The 19,791-nt window shown below is 35.6% G+C and overlaps 2 protein-coding genes across 5 annotated transcripts; one reads left to right on the top strand and one right to left on the bottom strand.

Moving 5' to 3' along the window:
• Window positions 1-1,063: 1,063 nt before the first annotated feature.
• LOC135088270 (protein tilB-like) lies at window positions 1,064-2,792 on the top strand. Its single transcript, XM_063983146.1, has one exon. The coding sequence runs from the start codon at window positions 1,211-1,213 to the stop codon at window positions 2,507-2,509; it is 1,299 nt and encodes a 432-aa protein (XP_063839216.1). The 5' UTR covers window positions 1,064-1,210; the 3' UTR covers window positions 2,510-2,792.
• A 110-nt stretch (window positions 2,793-2,902) lies between these two features.
• LOC135087743 (annulin-like) lies at window positions 2,903-19,044 on the bottom strand. Of its 4 annotated transcripts, none has more exons than XM_063982515.1 (12): window positions 18,554-19,044; window positions 10,289-10,513; window positions 9,580-9,876; window positions 9,069-9,220; window positions 7,697-7,937; window positions 7,198-7,358; window positions 6,469-6,654; window positions 5,972-6,082; window positions 5,447-5,626; window positions 4,900-5,100; window positions 4,349-4,591; window positions 2,903-3,987 (listed from the first exon to the last, which is right to left on the bottom strand). In XM_063982515.1, the coding sequence occupies exons 1-12, from the start codon at window positions 18,672-18,674 to the stop codon at window positions 3,772-3,774; spliced, it is 2,334 nt and encodes a 777-aa protein (XP_063838585.1). In that variant the 5' UTR covers window positions 18,675-19,044; the 3' UTR covers window positions 2,903-3,771. The 4 variants fall into 4 exon arrangements, with proteins under 4 accessions (XP_063838585.1, XP_063838586.1, XP_063838588.1 ...); XM_063982516.1 differs by having other exon boundaries at window positions 9,580-9,858; XM_063982518.1 differs by lacking the exon at window positions 18,554-19,044 and adding an exon at window positions 11,554-11,898 and having other exon boundaries at window positions 9,580-9,858.
• Window positions 19,045-19,791: the final 747 nt, after the last annotated feature.

Here is a 19,791-nt window from a genome sequence, read left to right as displayed (position 1 = left end):
AGGTAATAATTTTAATAAAATACGAAGCACGTCATCTATCAATAGAATATAATATATTTTAGAAGTTAATAAATATGCATAAAATATAAAAACTTTAGTTAAATCATAGAATTTCTGAAAAACTAGTACTAAAATCGTACTGGAAACAAAAAAAATAATATGTTATCAAATTTATTTATTAAACGTCCAATTTATTAAAGATTTTGGACTAAACTTTTTAAAAATATTTTATAGCCTACATAAAATACGAAAACATTTTGAATTCTAATCGTGAAATAATTTTTTTTCGGAGCCTATTGCCTCCAAACAAACAAATTAGTCCGTTTCAAACCACTACACCAAACGGCCGACTCGAAACAGGGACCACTCGGCATAGTATCAAATGTATTTGGTCGCCGTATAAATCACCGCTTCACGACACGAACGCACGTAAACGTCATGGCGGGAAAAGTGACACAGGTCCTGCCTTGACGGGCGCTCGCGCCATACTAATCGATGTCGGCTTGTGCATTGTAATTTATACTGATATTCACATCAATATTTTGACAAAGTGGTTACTAATATTAAAACAATAACTGTAGAAATCAATACTACGATGAATATTCTTCATTTTGGGATACTTTTATTGCAGTTATTGCTGTGTTTTTAAACTAAAAACCACGATCAAAATGTGACGTTAATCTTCAAATTTGCCAAATTATTTTTAGATTTTACTCAATAATGGTAATGAAATTCAAGAATCTATTTCATTAATGGACTACAAGAATATATGTTTGATGATTACTTTATATTTTTAAGCTTATTATATGAGCATAAATAATAGATACAGGACTTTGAAATAGAGTCTGCGGCAATTTTTCCGTAAAATGGTTGTGGGAGATGGGGCACTGAGAATTAAGCAAAAGAGTTTTAGTAAATCCGTTTCATTAATGGTCAACACCAAGGATCGATCTATCTTTCGCAGTTATTAAATAATCTCTGGGTGTTGCTTAAGATAGTAATTCATGCTTCCAAAATCTTAGAAATTCGCACGAAAATGTAAAATGGCTCTTAAGTACTGCACATCTTGTCACTTTGACAACACAACTAGCACTTGGTTGCCATGATTGGTTGCTAGGCAACAATTTCACCTTAAATCGGTATTTTTGTGCTACAATATTGATAAGAAATTGAAGAAAAATACCTACAAAGAAATAGTTGTGGTAGTAAAATGGTGCAAATAACAGTGGAAATGGTGCGCAAGAAAGCAGAACACCACGAACGCCTCTTGGCGCCTCTGGAGGAGATAGCTCTACACCAGGAAAACATTGAAAAAATTGAGTTTTTGCAAGATTGGTGTCCAAAACTTAAAATTCTTCTGATGCAAAGCAACCTTATCGCCAAAATAGAAAATCTAAATAAGCTTAAGCATTTAACTTACCTTAACTTAGCACTAAATAACATAGAAATAATCGAAAACCTAGAAAGATGCGAATCTCTACAAAAACTTGACCTGACACTAAATTTTATTGGAGAAATAGTGAGTGTTGAAAACCTTACCGATAACTATAATTTAGAAAATTTATATCTAACCGGAAATCCCTGTACTGACTATGATAACTATCGTGATTTCGTCATTGGAACTCTACCACAGCTAAGTACTTTGGATGGAAGGGAAATTGAAAGGTCTGATAGAATCAAAGCACTGCAAAATTTAAAAGTCATCAGATCAGATATTTTATTTGAACAAGAAAATTACAGACATCAGAGAAGGAAGCAAAAATCGCGCTTACAAAGAGATATCCAATCCAAATGGGACAATGAATACAAAGACATGGACCCAGAAGAAAGAAATAAAAAGTTTTGGGCTGAAAAATGTGAACATGCGCCTGAAGTTCGATACGAAATTGAACACATGCGGCAGTTAAAATTAAAAAGCTATGAAACAGAGGAGAAAAATGAAGAAAAACGTGTGTATAAGCTCTTTGCTCCCGACGGAAGGCCCTTCAATATAAATCAAGCAAAGCTTGACTTCAGATTTTATGATTCAGAACCAGATGTTTACGTTCTTGATTTAGCAGTCTACAAACATTTAGATACAAGTCTCTTGGACATTGATGTGGAACCTAACTACGTCCGAGTCACTGTAAAAGGAAAGATATTTCAACTCCATCTACCGGAGGAAGTAGACACTACAAACTCAAAAGCAGAGCGCTCGCAAACCACGGGGCACTTACTTGTAACGATGCCGCGAGCGAATGCCACAATACGGACCCCGTCTGAACCAAAATCTGAACCCAATAAACAGGCCCAATTGTACAGCGAGCATAAGACTTCAGATTGCCAAGAAAGTTTAGGTCAATCGAAGAGAGAATATTTGGAAATTGGGCCAAATGATAATGCATTGGATTTTACTAAAATGACTCAACCCAAATCTTCGGCAAAATACAGTGAAACAAGATTAAAATTAGAACTGAAACAACCAACACCAGGTTTTGTAGACGATCCTAATGTTCCAGATCTTATTTAAATATTTTTTAATCATTGTAGAACTACAGAGCACCTGCTAGCGAGACATCTACTTTTCCTATCTAAAACTTCATGCCTCGTTTTCTGAACAAGCACAGTACGATGACTCTACAATTTTACGAATGACCGTCTCGTTAGATGGCGCCACATTGAGTCTTGAAGTAAGGCCTCATCAAGATACTTTTGAGTAATTTAATATAGTAATAATAATTTAAAAACATCTTTGTACCTAAAAGGTGTCTTTTTTAACTTCTATAGATTTTTGTTGCACTTATAAATAAACATTAATGCGTGCATCCGCTTGATTTTTTATTTTTATTCTCCTTCCATCTTATTTTTCTTATATTAAATTCTTCTTTGCGAGTTATATTTTAAAAATAAAAACAATACAATATAATTATAAATAAAGTATAATATATTAATTACTTCATTAATTGTACTTACATCTTCCTAAATAAATAACATCCTATTGGTGAATTTAAATACGAACAGTTCGTAAACAATTGACTGTACATAAACTTACTCTACTTTTAACAGTGAATTCATTAATTAATACGATTTAATGAAAACTTAAAAAAGCTATTCGATTTCACTTCTCTAAATAAATCCTATACTAAGTAGGTAATACTTTGGGATCCACTGACTCTAGCTGTTCTAAGATTATTCAGAGCTGTTTTGTTAATTTAACAAAAAATACTAGCAGCCATAATAATTATAAAAGGACGTTATCATGTAAATAACTTACATAAATTACATCGTAAGTAGAGTCAAATTAAAGCAATACCAAAAATAGCTTAAATGAAATAAAAACATTGGCAATAAAATCCAAAAATATTGTAAAATATAAATTACAACTATTTTTATTAATTCATAGCTACCTATTAATCTATTCTGACTTGCTTCTGATCATTCTGACATGATAATATCTTAATAATTTTATCGTTTAATTTTATCTGTTTCACTTTTTAAAGGGTTATTGTAGGTAGTTGCTACCAAAACTATTTATTTTAAAAGCATTTTTAATTATTTGTACGAGTTCCTATCTTGATAATAACTTGGTCCATCAATACATATTAGGCTCTAGGACAAAAGGGCAACAGTATTCTGATATGTGGGTACCTACTACCCTGTGTAAGTAGCTTTCTTTCTACATCTGACTTTGTTAACGATTGAAGTGACCGACAAATCCACCTTAACGAACAGGCAAAGAGCGTTGTCTGATAAAGTAAGGATTCGCAATACTTGAGTTGCTTACTCAATCAATTACACCTGATGTGTTTCAATGTTGTTCTCAGAAGCATATCCATTGTTATCAGAGCTGAACCCGTTGGTCTCAACAGGCATGGCCACCTTGAAGGTGAGGAATCCGTCTACGTCATGCATCTCTTTGGAGTTGAACTTGGCGGAGATCTGGTGCCGGCCGGCCCATGGCGGTGTCAGCTTGAACTGGGCAGAAGCTATCGCGCCTGGAGCTATAGTCTGGAAATGAAAATAACAATGATAAGTCAGTGGTCATTGAAGAACTATTGCGCACCTTTTAGCCAAAAGACAAAGTTCATTGCTAGACAAAGGTTTTTCCCAAGGATTGATTGTTCTGCGCTGACCAGAAGTACATAATATTCAGATGAGAAGTTCCATGACAATTACGTGGCAACTCCCAAATAAACCGGAGCCTAAGATTTTCCATGGTTCATCGTCCAAGGTTATCCATGTTTCAAATTATGCCACAAAACATTACGATGAACAAAAAATCTTCAGTTATGCAAAGAAAACATTAGTAAAATAAAGGTAAATCATTGTGAACTTTTTAATTGTCATTTCGTTAATCATTAACACTTACCTCATCCAGCTCAAGCTTGACCTGCTTGTCAAGCCCAGGCCCTTGAATGTAGAATTTTCCGTTTTTCAGAGGAATTGGCAAAGGATTCTCCAATTTCACCGTGACGGTGAGTTCTTTCTTCGATACTGGTTTTCCGTCGAGGGTAATCTTGATATCAGGGTTCCGAACTCTGAAGTCGTCTTGAGCGAAATAGTCGAATTCCTTTTCGACGATTGTCGCGATAGTGGCGATGTTAAATGATGCCTGTAATAAATAAAGAAGTTTAAAGTGCAACTCTTGAATATGAAGGTGAAATTGAAAGGTGGGAGAAATGAAGACACATTTTGAAAGGATTTTTGGCTGAAGATTCAAAGCACGTCGAGATGCATCTATTAGATCATCAACACTTTTCTAAGACGTCTATTCTGGCGTTAAGTATTCTGATGAGGAAATGAAGTAGTCATTATGTATTTTAAAGCTTCTTTGGTCTGCCGCAGAATGTGCACTTCCACAAATGAGCACTTTGCATTTTGCTAAGTGCACACTTTTCTTCCTTTTCTGAGTAGTCTTACCTGATCAACCAGCCTCTTGTAGTAGTCGTCGAAAGTGACGAGCATGTCTACCCTCTGTTTCGCAGCAGGAGCCAGCACCATATCGAACTCGTGTCGTTTCACGTTATCCCCGGTCTTGCCTCGGTACGTGACGGTGTCTACACGTAGAATGCCTTTCACGCGGTGCTCTTGTATCGTTGAACGATTTTTCATGTGCAGTACCTGAAATAGCAAAATAATATGTTCAAAATCACTCTGTACCTAACCAATCTCCTTATACTAGACTCAACATTTAAAATTTTCAATATTCCTGTTCCGTGGATCACCTCAATTGACATTTAGGTAGTTATAATATTATATTCTATACTTTGTGGTTACTTAACGATAGACCACTGAAATTAGTAAATTTGTCATGTAACATTTTGAACGCACAGACAGAAGGCTTCTTTATTATTTTGGATATCCCAGACCACAATAGTAGCAGAAGCAAAAGGAAAAGTCGTTTTCCATAACATTTGTTGTTATAAGCTGTGGTATCTGCTGTTGAAAAAACAATGTCTATACTCACAACAGAGAATTCCTGTCCAATCTTGATATCATCTCTCAGCTCGAAATCAAAAGTGACATCATTGAAATCATCGTTGAGGTAGTACCGCGCAAACAGTGTGCCATTACGCCGCAGAGCTTTTTCCATCGCCGACCGCTCCTCCCGTGAGCTTTCAGGGTATTTGTATAGGTTCGTTATATCCTGGAATTCAAGAATCATATTTACAATCATACAATATTAGCAGCAGTAACATTTAAATTTTTACCCTTAATTTAATGCGCTTTAACATGTCTATTACAGCCTACATTTTAAATTCCATTGAGCGTATACGTATGCTCGAAGTAGTTATTCCGATTCATTCCTTTTAATTACTTGTCTACCAAATGTGTAAGTAGAACATGCATATTTTTTTCTTTATGGTCAGATATGTCTTAATGATTTAATAAAACTATTTACAGCTCTATAAAAGGCCTATGCAAATTATATGGCAACTATGCCTGTATAAGGTTCTTGTAGCCTAAAGCCATGCTTAAGTATAATGCCCACCTCTCTCTCCATTCTGCCAATAGCTTTGGTTGATAGATTTTGTCCAATGGATCTTGTATCACGTCCTAGCAGCTTCAGGGGTTGAATTTCACCAGTGTAGAGCCAGAGTAACTGAAAAAATTGTATTGGTTTATAGTATGTTTAAGACCGAATGCTTCCTAATTTATGGTGCTAAGAATCGTTTACATTTTATGCGCATATAAATATTAAGATGGAGACCCCCATCACGGGAGCAAATTAAATCTGACTAGGTACTACGTATTACGACAGTCTACCATCATACAGAGAGAAAATATCATCTATTGTACATTTTTAATCTAGATCTTCATAATATGAAGATCATATTATGTGCCCACCATCCACAACATGTAGTGATGCCGGATCACATTGAAATTATTATCTTCTGATATCTCTGGAGACCCTACTACCATTGCTTTTCAGCTGCATAATTAGTAAAAGTACCTAGCAATAGTCAATATTCATTAGGTTCTAATTACCTTATCAGCGTTGACCTGTGCGAACACATAACCGGCGTCGTACGGCCTTTGGATATCTGCATCCCTCACAGCCCGCAGCGACGCCGGGCCGCAGCGGAATATGTCTTCTGACATCTCCTGGGGCGTCGCGTCTATTGCCTGCCAGCCTCCGTATTCGGAGCCGAGGTCTGGCCGTTCCATCCACACCTAGAGTCAAAACAAACAATAGCATCCAGAGAGTTGAGTAATGGGAATTTTGTCCAAGATTTCAAAAGATTTTTGTAAGATTTTCATAAGCTTTAGGCCCGGTTTCCACCAAAGTGGAGAGAAGAGAATATGTGTTTAAATAACCAGACTTCGTGAATATTGTACAACTAGTGTTATAATATTGTACGACTCAAACGTTATCTCTCAAGATCTTGAATCAAAATTCCATTAGTCAATTCTGATGAATGGGTCAGCAAATGGTTTATAAATATATCGTGTAAGTGTAGATAGACATTTTGATGAATCAGTATCGTTATTATTGGCAGCACATTGGATCCACCAATACAAATACTTTACACAAAACAGATGCTAGCAGCAGCAACGCTATTTGTATCCGAATAGCGATCTCTTATGATATCTTCACTTTAAATTCACTCAATATTGATAACCTTTATCGTTCGATTTGTTGTTCCATCTATATTTACTTTAAAGCCATTGCCCGCAAATGTATGCGTACTTATAATGCATACGATTTATCTCTACCTCGTTCCAGACGTGGTAATTCCAAACGGAGTCGTTGGTGAAGTTTTCCATGATATTGCCATCTTCGTCTTGAATAATGTCGATGGTGAGACTTCCACCGCTGTCATGCGCGGCATCGAACCCAGTCACCGGTCGGCATGGGATACCGAGAGCTCTGCAAACTGGTAAATAAAATATGAATTTAGTGATTTCAAGTTCTTCCCTGTAATATTTATCCGTAATAAAATAAACAATTGGGATCACAACAATAAATATTCTTAATTAATTATTAAATGATATAATTTGCAACGTACAATGCGCTGAAGATAACCCCTGACGTTGATGTGCCAAAAGTTATCAGAATCGCACACGAAGTAAACGGTTCAGATTGTATTTTAAGTTGTTGCCAATGTCCTGTGTGTTTTGTTAATGCAAACCCAGCGATACCTCATACGCAGATTAGTTCGTAGTTACTACGTCCTATAAGACTGGTCATAAAAATAGAATATCAAACACTCACTAGTTGTTAAAACCCCCGCATACACCCAGCACTGCGCGTATTTGACCGGCTTTTTCTTCTCGTAGTATTTCTGCAGAATGGTCAAGGAACCGATCCACTTTAGCGGGTGTGTTCCCCCGCTGTAGTCGCTGAGCTCCTTGCCCCAGTTCCCGAACAAGACCCCATTGTCGTCTTGGACGTTGACGGCGGCTGAGAGAGCGCGCGCCACTCTGATGGGATCCCCTCGTGCGCGGCCCTTGACCTAAAGTAATGAAAGGTTTTCTTTGTCAATTTTGTAATTTTTTTTTAATGTTCAGCTGTTGGCGTAGAATCCAACATTGCAGCTTAATTGCTAGTTTAACCGAATGTGGAAGGATGCTACGCTCCATAATGGTCTTACGATCAACGTAGGCTGTATGACGTTGATTTCGCATTTTGTTTATGATACTTAGAACTATTAACATAAGCTCCTTACAAAAAGTTGTAAACAAAGGCAGTAATGCGACTTAAACATTAGATGGCATTGTGGCTGACCTTGATTGTAAAAAAAAACTAGAAAAAGGATTAATATTCGTAGATGTCTGTCTAAGATACTACTACTGGCTACTAGAGAATTGAGTGTTGTGTTATCTGAAGTTTTTAAGATGTTATAGAGTACAATTAGGGATTGCAATCCGGTCCGGCGGATCCGGTAATCCGGCGGATCCGGTGTGTTTTTGGACCTACCGGATCCGGTGAGTCGGCGCCGGATCCGGTGGCGGATCCGGTAAAGCAAAAAATACGCGAACGTGAACTGGGAAAGTCAAGCGCGCGCGCATTTGCCAGATCGCTAGACGTGCCGCGACACTACATTGTATTTTCCTTTGCAAAAAATAAATGCTTCTTGTTTTATTGTTTCTTAGGAGTCAGATTGTTTCTTAAAAAGAACTGAAGTTGAATTTATAAGTACAAATTTAAAAGACTGTTTTGTTGATTTAAGTCTGTGTACCTAGATTATTAATAAGAGTTTAATAGTATTATTACTTAAGTACTTTCAGATACTTACATACAGCAATAAGTGAGAGTCAGACTGATTACTAACTTTATTATTTAGAATTTTCATAATTTTATTAGTACAAATTAGTACTTACCAAAAATTACAATTAATACCGAAAAATATAAATAAAAGTGACTTTATTTTGCATAAATACGTATTTCCTTTTTCTTTTTATGTACTACATATTATCAAAACTAAAAATCACTAAATACTAGACCAAGTTACTTTGCAATCCGGCCGGATCCGGACGGATCCGGCCGGATTAGCGTCAATCCGGTGAAATCCGGCCGGATTGAAAATGATACCGGATTGCAATCCCTAAGTACAATATTATAATAATCCATTACATAAACCAACCTTTCCGATCTCACTGACTAGATAGAGCGCACACTCAAGAATGTCTTTCTCGTACTGAGCGTAGTTCCACGGAGTAGGCTTGATGACGTTGTATACTCCTCTGAACATGAGACCACCGTCTTCCTGCACATACTCCTCGCGGTGACTGTGCCCTGATCACAAAAACGCTGTTTAAGCATTGAATTTGCATATGCACCAGTTGTTATTTCTATACATTACGTGCTGCAACAGCCCTGAGGCATTCTAGAACTCATATTTTACGAGCATGCGTGGGATTTCAGTTGTAAACAATTAACCACACCATAACGTACAAATTGAGAATCATTTGCATCATACCATTCATTAGCTAACAAAACAAATTATGGTAATACAATAGTTTAATTACTATGAATCTTTTTTTAACATGCCTATTGGCTGTTATTAATTTAAGGCAAAGGTCTATAGCATTCTTGTTACTTCAGTCAATAGATTTAAATGTACCTACACATTATATCAAGTTATCATTTGTTACCTGGCATATAAACGCTGTCGTTAAGGCTCCACGGATTGAAGAGAACGTATATCGGCAGTGGGTGGGTGTAGCTCAAGGAGCCTCCTGAGGTCAGTTTGGTGTCAATATCCATCCGCCACGCAGACACGATGCAGTCCGATGCCGGCGTTATGGCCACCATGAGGTGGGAGTCCATTTGTCCCTCGTACACCGCTGACCACCCTCCCACCACTTCAGACCCCTTCTCCAGGAGAGGCACGGGAGCAGACATCTCGTTGGAAGGTCCACGCATTGCGGAATCTGTCGCAGACAAGGCATCTATGGTCGCGGACGACGGAAACTACACTTTAGTATTGTTCAGGAAAATTAGCTTAAGCGTATAAGAACTTGAGTGGCATAAGCTAAAGAATATTATGTATGTGCTGCGTTTATTAATTACAGTGCACGGATTTTTAGTTATTTGATATAGGTATCACTTGTGCATTTTAAAGGCATTGAGAGATACGAGATTTTGTTATGCAATTATTTTAAAGTGCAATAAAATAAGTACTTTTTTAGAAATTAAGCACATTATATAAATATCATAGATAATATTGATACAATAATCGTCATCAGTGTCTATTGCTGTATCTTATGTTGATAGTCCAATAAATCAATAAATAAATCATTTTGTAATCTTTTGGAAGCCACTTTTTCTTGTAATCCGAAAAGAACAGTCAAAAGACCATACCTGGTACATAAAAGATAAAAGACACGGCATCCCTATTGGCATCAAAGGGCCTGTTGAGTAACAGGTCCAGTTTGAAGGCCTGTCCTCTTCGCACGACCAGGCAGCGGTCCACCGGCCGCGTCATTAGGTGGAACTTGTGAGTGTGGTGGTTCTCCCCATTGGTGTCGATGCAAAAGTCGATGCCTTGCACGGCGAGCACGCCCAGTCTGGTGCCATCGATGACATCTGGACATTGGAATCAGCATTTAGTCATCGCAAGAATGTTGTAGAAATAAACCAGGTAAATTTTTCCTCGTAATTATGACTGACTAAGATTCGATTTTAATCAATATTATTTTTTACTATTGGTTTCTTCTGGACTTAATTCCAATCACACTTCATCATCATCATCATTTCAGCCAAAGGACTGCTGAACATAATATGCCTCCCCCGAATAAAAAGTAATCAAAATTATTTGCATGTTATTTACAATTTATGAATAATTTTTTTTATCCACAACGAGGAAGCTCTTGGCCTGTATATCCCCTGATGTTAAGTGATGATCAGGCCGAAGGTGGTAGCGAGCTTCACCCGGTATCCTCAACCACGGAGGAACTGGCTATCTTATGATTTTATTTTCAAAATCGTCACAGGACTGCTTTTAATGAAACTGCGAAAGGAAACACCACTGACATTGAGAACTAATTTACGTTTGAAAGTTAGCGCGATTCGATCAGCAGTTAAAAATACACGCAAACCAAACAGTAGTCCTAGATATTGTTTGTGGCTAAATATTTGAGCTATGAAACTAAAACACACAAAGTTAGCGTTGCTTTGAATACCACGTTTTCTAAACGATGTTAACAGAAAATAAATTATTGTTTAAATCAACACTTTTTGGTATTTCTGAATTTGACGTAAGTCGCAGTAAGTCGATAAACTAACTATTTTTTGCGAATTTTTTAACGATTCCTACACTTCAACTAAACAAATCCTCTTGATACAATCCCTTAAATTGTAAACCGTGAGTCCAGTTGCTTTAAATATTGATAATGCCATTATTTGCTGTCTCTGAACGATATAAAGATTCGCTGCAAAAATCCTTTTAATTTTCAATTTAAAAAAAACAAAAGACAATCGAGACGCTCATTTCCTTACGCATTTCTTTTTTCTGCATTTTCATTTTTGTGGCCAGTATTTCCAAATGCACAAATTTTTTTTGAAGTTATAGACAATGAAACTCATTGCTTCTTCGACACCACTCAATACCTCTATCAGTTTAATACCTGGTTGAAAGGGCACTATTATGTATTTATGCCGCCTTCCAAAATAATGTCTCCACAAATTCTTGATATATTCCATGTCATAGAGCACTTAATATTTTTATCCAAAATATAAATTAAAAGTTCACTTTAGGTTTAAACAATCATTTCGCCTAAAACACTCGGCCAAATACAAGTTTTCGTCAAGGAATTTACGTTTCGCTAATAGCTTCGACAAACGTGCAGTTGTTCGCACATTTCGTCACAAACTGTAGAGCTCCAGTGATGGAAACAGTCTACTTCTGCCACCAACACAAAGATGATGTCATAAAGTCAATAAGACTCGAAAAGCTTCATCTCGGTACCGAGAAATAGTATTCATTCATTGAACAAGGCTGATTTGTCATACTATCAATTCTATCTGTGCAAATCATGCCCAAAACTTTATATCGGTTAATGAGAAAAACCAACTCTGTTTGGATTGTGTCATATCCTGATACTTATGTCACCAAAGAGGCATTTTGCAAACAAAGGTTAAATGCTCGTTCTTCTATATTTTAATTTATTCTTATGGGATACCTTACTAATATTTACATCAATTACGCCAATTAACTATGTGATACCTACATTAATATATTGTCAATAATATTAATTTTACAATGCGTCTACTGATGCTAAAAGACTTGATCCGCATTTACTCCCGTAAAGGACTTCCATACGAATATGAATCAATTGACCACCTTGATTTCTGACCTCCACTGATGAATCAATTAATCTTTGAGGTGTCATCGGAGTACCCACTATTTGCGTCAAGGGACAAGACAAATTACTTATTATTCTCAGTTATACATTTAATATCTTTACATACATGAGAATCATTCTCATTTAATTTTGCTTAGCTAACATTATGTTAATATTGTACGAATATTTTAGGAGATAATGTTAGAAAAACCTTTAGGCAAACTTGTATACCTAATCGCATGCGAAATCTAGCGGACTTTACAAAGGCGCCTAACAACTTACCTATTTAGTATTAATTACATGTGTGGGAGAGCCACAACTATACCGGGACGTATATTGCCTTGAAATAATAAGCATTTAATAGATATTTCCCACACAGTCCGTAGTCGGCATCCGCGTAGGTTTCTCTTAGTTGCAGTGCGATTATGGTCTTCCCATGTCTGAGGTAACGGATGAAACACAGATGGAAAAAATACTTTATTACATAACTCATTTAATTGCATTATTTTTATGGTTACAATTAAAACATTTTTTGTATTATTCCTATATCTACTTGAGCAGAAAGATGACACAAAAGATATCATAAAATAGCTTCTTACTTTGGCTAATAAAATTAGTCGCACCTTTATATAAAAAACCGATCATTCAAAAATATTACTTTTTACAGAAATGAGGGAAATCAATATACTATACCTACCTATATTTACACCTATCTAAGAACATAAACATTTTTTAAGTAATTCTTAATTAAATTAATTGATTTGATAGTATGTATCATTCTCCGGGTTGTAGCTCCTACTTTTCGATTGCTAGAGCTTTTTTATAAGGGTTGCGTAGTTAATCAATATAATTAAGGTCCATGGTACCTATGAACTCACGAGGCTGATTCTTACTGCCGAGAAAACGAAGCACAAACATAGAGAATATCACACACCACAAACAAATTCAACGAATTTCTATGAAGAGACTATTTATTGATCGTCGAAGAACGACACTTTTAATTAACCGACTGGCAACTCTATTTTAGTACCAACACATAAAAGAAATCCCGGGCGACAGGATATTGCAGAATCGAATTTCGAATTAAGGTGAGAAAAAATAAAACGTTAACTACCTACGTTTCTGTTGTAACTGAAGGTTTAAAAGATACCCAAGGCTTAGAACATCATCCATATAATACTGTTTTATTCATGGTAAGTTTTTCTTTGGCTCTGAAAGACTTACATCATTATGTCACCAGTGTGCCTACCATGAGTTTACGTTAGGTGTGCTCGCTAGCGACTGCGTAAAAAAATGACATTTAAATGTATGACATATTGTGCAGCGCCCCTAGCGGCTACTTTCAAGAAATAAAATCTTCATAGAATTTTTTGACGTATTCGCTAGCGAGCTCACCTAACGTAAACTCATGGTAGGCACACAGTTGTTAATTCGCTAAGCTTAGCTGTCCATACAGATGAATGCATAAGCTGAATCACGTTAAAGATTATAAATTAATAATTACCTTCACTCCAGTTGTGAGAAATAAGTATTTTAGTTTTATTTCTACTAAATTATTTTTTCTTAGAAAAGTACACTACTAAGTATAAACTTGTGGAATGTGGATGTGATAAAATTCACAAAAGAATTTCGTAATATTCAAAGTCGTAACTTTATTAGACGACCCAAAACTGTGGTCACATAAAACCCGAGTGAAGGCTGGCGAAGAAGCTGTAAAAATGTATAAACACAATAAACCGTGACCACAGGAGCTTATAAGCTCGCCCTAGATCTTTCATTGGGAGATCTGTATTGTTTTCATAATATTTACTTTAGAGTTATCTTAATACAGAGTTAAACAATTGAAGTCCTAAAGAAAATTATGAAAATAAATGTCAATAATGTGCTAATACGATATGAATTATGATCCACATTGTCGTACCTTCCTACGCATATTAAAATGAGTAAGTATCTTGTATTACATAAGCAATAAACACCCTACTTTATGTTGTACTGTTTGTTTAACGTAGAGCGACAATTTCCATAGCTATTAGCTATGGGTATATTTATCACATTATAGTAATCTCAGTTGGTAAACTCGTTTTACTCGTAGTAAAGCCTTTTTGCCGACTAAATAGCCATCAATGGCGACTCTATGTCAATGTTACTGGAACATGTCTTGTGCACTGGTTCACCTTGAAATAGTTTGAGCAACTCGACAGCTTACTCTACAGAATCTCCCTGTCAATCTCGTCTATGCAAAAACTATGTGGTTCTGGGATGTACTTACTTGTCATACCTTCTTGTAGGTTCATATTCGTCGTTTAACAGGGCTCAGCTGTATAAAAGTTCTGTTATTATTAACCTGATTAAACATTACTGAGATAAAAACAATCGTAATATAGAACATTTGCTCTGCCTGCTTTTGTGATCGTAAACAAATGTAACAAATGGCTTTCGTAGGACTAAGTACTGTAGTATTTTAAACATTTGTCTGATGTACTGAGTTAAAAGCCTCCTTGAAGTAGGTACCAGCTACTCCATGTAATTTGTGGTCACGGTTCATGTGCGAAAAACATCGATTTTTCATAAAATAATTGATAAGATTAAGCTAATGAAAATTGATTTTACCTCGCAAATGTATTTGATAACGTCATAAGAAGCAATTGTGCATTGATTTTTAATCTCAGGTCCATTAGATCTCGACTATAATAACTGTAGTACATTTTGTACCATAGTGTACAATTAAAAAAAAATGTATATCTCATCCCCGGCCGGCGGGAATTTTTTACATTTTTAAGTGGCCAGTTACATGACTGCTAACTAAAGTAAAGGGTATCGTCCTGTTAAGAAATAATGCGTCATGAATACAATACAATTGTATCACATTGATACTACAATACCTACATGTAAAGCAAAACGTCGTGAAATTCCCAATTATCATTGCGCAAACCTCGCGATTAATTTATCCTGTGACCGGGAGTGCGTGCGTTCAGGATGACTCACTCCTTTGTCCAAGTATAATAATGAAAATAATTTGATGAAACAATTACTACATGTCTGTAAAGCATTAAAACAAAGACATTTTTGGAGACATCAATATAGATGATTTGATCAAAAGGAACGTAGATCTAAGAGTCCCTGCAGACTCTAGACTTTTTGTCAGACGATAAATCACCGATTAGTTATCGGACGATTCCGCCGACAAAACTATCAGCCGATAAAAAAAGTCTGTAGTGTGCGGGGGACTCAAAAAATCAAATCACCTATTGCCTCTATCACGTTTTATTAACTTCTATCCCACGTTTGAACTAAAAAACTAATATTTATTTAATTCATCATAAACATCAATTAAATAGTTTCGTTATCAATTTGTTACACTTTAGGTAATCATAATTACCTACAATTGACCGTTTTACGTTTAAATATGTACTCTTTATTATGTGTACTCTTGCATAATATTTGTCAATATTATTTTAATAAACTCTGTAGTTACGAGGTGCCCCCTGTACTAATATTATAAATGCGAAAGTAACTCTGTCGATCATGTTTTACTCTTTCACTTTTAATCTACTAAACCAATTTTCACGAATTAAACTTAGTACGTTTACTCGTAGTAGAGCAAGTAAGAGAAGGAATTGTGCTATTATTTATATTAAAATAAAACTTAAAGGGGTATAAATGGATGAAAGTTTATATGGGTTAGCTAACTATTCCATGTAAAACTCGTCATGAATACTTTTGGTAACGAAAAAATAAACAAAGTACCTAACTACAAGTACAAGTACATCTATGATAGGAATGCACGCGTGCGATTTTAGGTAAACTCACGCACGCGTAGCCGCGGGCAGAAGCCAGTTTGGTTATAAATATGTTAGACTGCAACTGCAATTCCTTGCCTTTGTTTTTGAAATCTAGCCAAGTTTAAGCCTTGATTATTTAATAATGTTCATGAGCAATTTGTAATTCCTGCCGTATTTAACACAAAGCATTTGTAGGTACCTACCTTTTACTCATACCCAGCATAAGTTATGGACATAAAATTATATTGTCCATTGGTACAATAGATGCGCGTGTCGTGGAGATACTTCATTAGGTAGGTACGCGCGGAAAATGTAGTAGGGTCGTGATGCGTTTTCCTTTCAATACAAAGAAAACTAAAAACGTATCTCATATCAATTGAAACGAATTACTTGCCTATAATTTGAAAAATATTTTGACAGGTGTATTCACATCAATACGAAGTACTCTGTTATTTGCTACAGTAGGCAATATTTCTTCGAAATCTTCTTTATTAAATCAATATTCTAACCAGTAAGCAAACAGTAGCGTTTGAGTAATACGGCCTCTGGAGACAATGTGCTAACAGTAAAGACAAACAGACAAATCGGATTCATATTGCCGTGACTTAATGGCCGCCTGACCTAGGGATGGTTCGCACTCTGAAATGCAATCCGGCGGTTTCAAGTTCGAATCCTATTTTTAATAATATCATACATACTCGTACGTAGGTGAGCAATTGATGTGATAGTTTGGAAATGTTATCGCACTATTCATAGGTAGGTTTAGACATTTTTGCTTACTATTTCAAAACACATACTTAAGGATGCACATTTTAAAAAATATTCACGACTCATTCTTTGAATGCGTTTTACCTATTGTCACTGCTTAATAATGATTCAGTGGCCACAACAATGAACATACTAATGCGACAAAGGGTTGAGAAAATGATTCAAATTAAGTTCAACAAACGTCTGAAATACTTTATCTGCATTATTTTCGGATAATCGTTGGTTTAGTATCCTAATGTAAACTGGTAACAAATCAGCAACGGTATATAGTGTGAAATAGGCGTAATCCATCTGGAAATAGAACCCAAAACATCTTGTGGAGAGTCCAACTATCTTACCGCTGGCCCCATGGAAGCTATTTGTCGTTTTTGTAATCATTAATAAAACAATAATAAATTAAGTTTTACGATCAACGACTATAGGTCTACCAGAATCTCATGGCAAACAAAAATATTGGAAAAGTGTGTTTTTCATATGGCAATTGTCTATGGTTTAATTGTCACCTGTCAAAGAAAATTATGAAATCTGTCAGCCGCTGCAAACATTTTGTAATCTCTTCTTGACTATTTGTTATTTTTGTGAAAAAGTCGAAAAAGCTCAAGCAAGTCATATTGTTTTCAATGTGAATTGTAAAATAAGGCATAATTCAAAGTCAATCTTTGATTCTAAAGCTCGTCGTCGAGTTGACAGTAAGTTGGACTGAAATGTTTTGATACTTAGTTTATTACCCAACTACGTCACAAGGAGGGTTATGTTTTTTTATATTATTCTTAATAGCTGCTTTATCGGGGTTTTCAGGTATATCTCACAAATTGGTGCAGAGGAATGGTCAAAATGTTATGACCATGTAAAGAAAATTGAAAAAGATTTTATCTCTTTATCTTGATCATCTATTGAAGAACAAGAAATTGCAAGTGGAGTTCTTAGAATCGTTTTCTAGTTCTGAATGAAGTGATAAGTTAAAAGTATGATGCATAATAAAATTAGTTACTTAAAGTAATAATACGATTTATTCATTTTTCAAGACATTTTCCTATGTTAAAAACCCGATGTATAACAACATTCTTCATACACATACCTACCTAAAATGTATATTCGTACTTCATGTTCATTAATACTAGTCATAAAAGTAAAAAATTAAACAGTATCAAGATCGTTTATTCCAATTTCCCCAGTATTGCTCTCAACAAAGTTTATTTTCCCTATTTGCCATGAGATTCTGGTACACCTATACTATTGAACGCGTTCATTTATTTTTAAACCACTCATCAAAAAGAATAGGGAATAATAAATCGACTTCATTGCGTCTTTGGCCCATTTTCCGGCTAATCTCTTTGATGATTTAGAGCATTTTTAAATCTTTTGTTTACATTTCCTTGACAGACAGATAAGTAAAAGAGTATCTTTGATTTTTGAGTGATTTTAATGTTTTGGTTTGGTTTAGATTTAAAAATGTACTTTAGACGTCCCTTTTAAAATTAAATGTACCCAAACAACTAAACTTTCGAGCAATTAATGCCAAAAAACATAAACAAATCACGCAGTCGTACGAAACAAATTGCGCATCCTTTTAATAATTATTCCGTAAAAAACATATTTTTCCTCTAAAAAGATTTATTCCGTAAGACAAATATGTTTTTAAACACACGTATAATATATATTTTATGTCTCATATAAGTAGCATGATATCATCGTCCAAATCGAAAGCTTATCATACAGCAGCCTTGACCTACCGTTTGAGGTGTCCAGCCGAGGCGGGCGCGGCAGGTCTTTGAGGTCGTAGGAGTCCGACTTGCAGCCCTTGCAGCACAGTGGCCGCGTATAACTCGCTAACTTACTACCCACACTACCCATGACTACCGTCAAAAATCAAAAACTCATAAATAAACCGCCTATCTACTACACTTTTAGCACCAATTATCACACTCAAGAATATAAAACACGATTAGATCATACTCGAAACCGGTCTTTATATCCAAAGTTTATACAGTTTGCCACAAATTAAACACAACAATCAGCTGTTTCTGAATTACTGAATGTTTACGTATCGGGTTACGTTTCTATTTCGATTGTACGAATAGCCCGCGCACATCACTTTTGAACTAGTAAAATGGGCGTTTAAAATGTATATTGGATCGATAGAGTCGATTGAACTGGTATTTTCGTATTCGTATCGACGCGTGCGCACCTCAGCGCGAGGTCGATTGGTCTGCGGAGGATCTCCGACCGCGAGTACCTCGTCACGTACCGACGTGACCTCTTATCACATATGGCAAAATAAGTTCATCCTCTAGGGACTTTTATGTTAAAATCGAAACCATATTGACTCACTTTAATTGTGTCAAATTAGTCACAATAAAAATGTGACGCACTTTTTGTACTGTACCTAAGCCTACTGTGGCTCTGTTCGCGAGGATTTCGTCACAGAAAGAATATCTCCATGAATAATAGTGACCTTTGATGTTGTGCAAGTATGTACCTAATTAGATTAATTTCATTAAAATTCTATAAATATTTAATTTTATGCTATTCATTTTCAACCCTTTATTTTAATATGGCCTTAATTTTTTTATCAATATTTATAAATCGAGGCTCAAACTCTCGCTTTTCTTATTACAATTACTAGATAATAAGGAATATCGTCCAGCTAGACAGAAATTAGGCGATACTACATTCATTACTAGACTCTACAATTTTATTTAGGCACCGTTTAGGTTCAAATATGATTATAGGGATAGGGTCATATAAAAATTTGTATTGTGAGTATTTCTCAAAAAAAATGTACGTAACGAAACGGTAGTAACGAAATAGTAAGGCCATAAGGCTTGTTATACATTGGCGAAATATTGTGAATGCTCTTCATTTATTCAATTCGAAATATTTGTAAGTATGCACCCAAATACGGGGTAATATTAAGGGGTTAGAAATAAAATAAGGGAGTAATCATTCATACTATTTTAATAAAATTATT

Source organism: Ostrinia nubilalis, chromosome 3 (assembly GCF_963855985.1).
Source record: "Ostrinia nubilalis chromosome 3, ilOstNubi1.1, whole genome shotgun sequence".
Taxonomy (NCBI): domain Eukaryota; kingdom Metazoa; phylum Arthropoda; class Insecta; order Lepidoptera; family Crambidae; genus Ostrinia; species Ostrinia nubilalis.
This window is presented reverse-complemented; position numbering and strand designations above follow the sequence as displayed.

Bases quoted from the DNA above. Each gene is read 5' to 3' on its own strand.
- LOC135088270 (XM_063983146.1), top strand. From the start codon at position 1,211: ATGGTGCAAATAACAGTGGAAATGGTGCGCAAGAAAGCAGAACACCAC.
- LOC135087743 (XM_063982515.1), bottom strand. From the start codon at position 18,674: ATGGGTAGTGTGGGTAGTAAGTTAGCGAGTTATACGCGGCCACTGTGC. The intron at 9,877-10,288 runs GTATGGTCTTTT...CCGCGACCATAG, and splicing joins TTTTATCTTTTATGTACCAG to ATGCCTTGTCTGCGACAGAT. The intron at 4,592-4,899 runs GTAAGACTACTC...TATTTATTACAG, and splicing joins ACAAGAGGCTGGTTGATCAG to GCATCATTTAACATCGCCAC.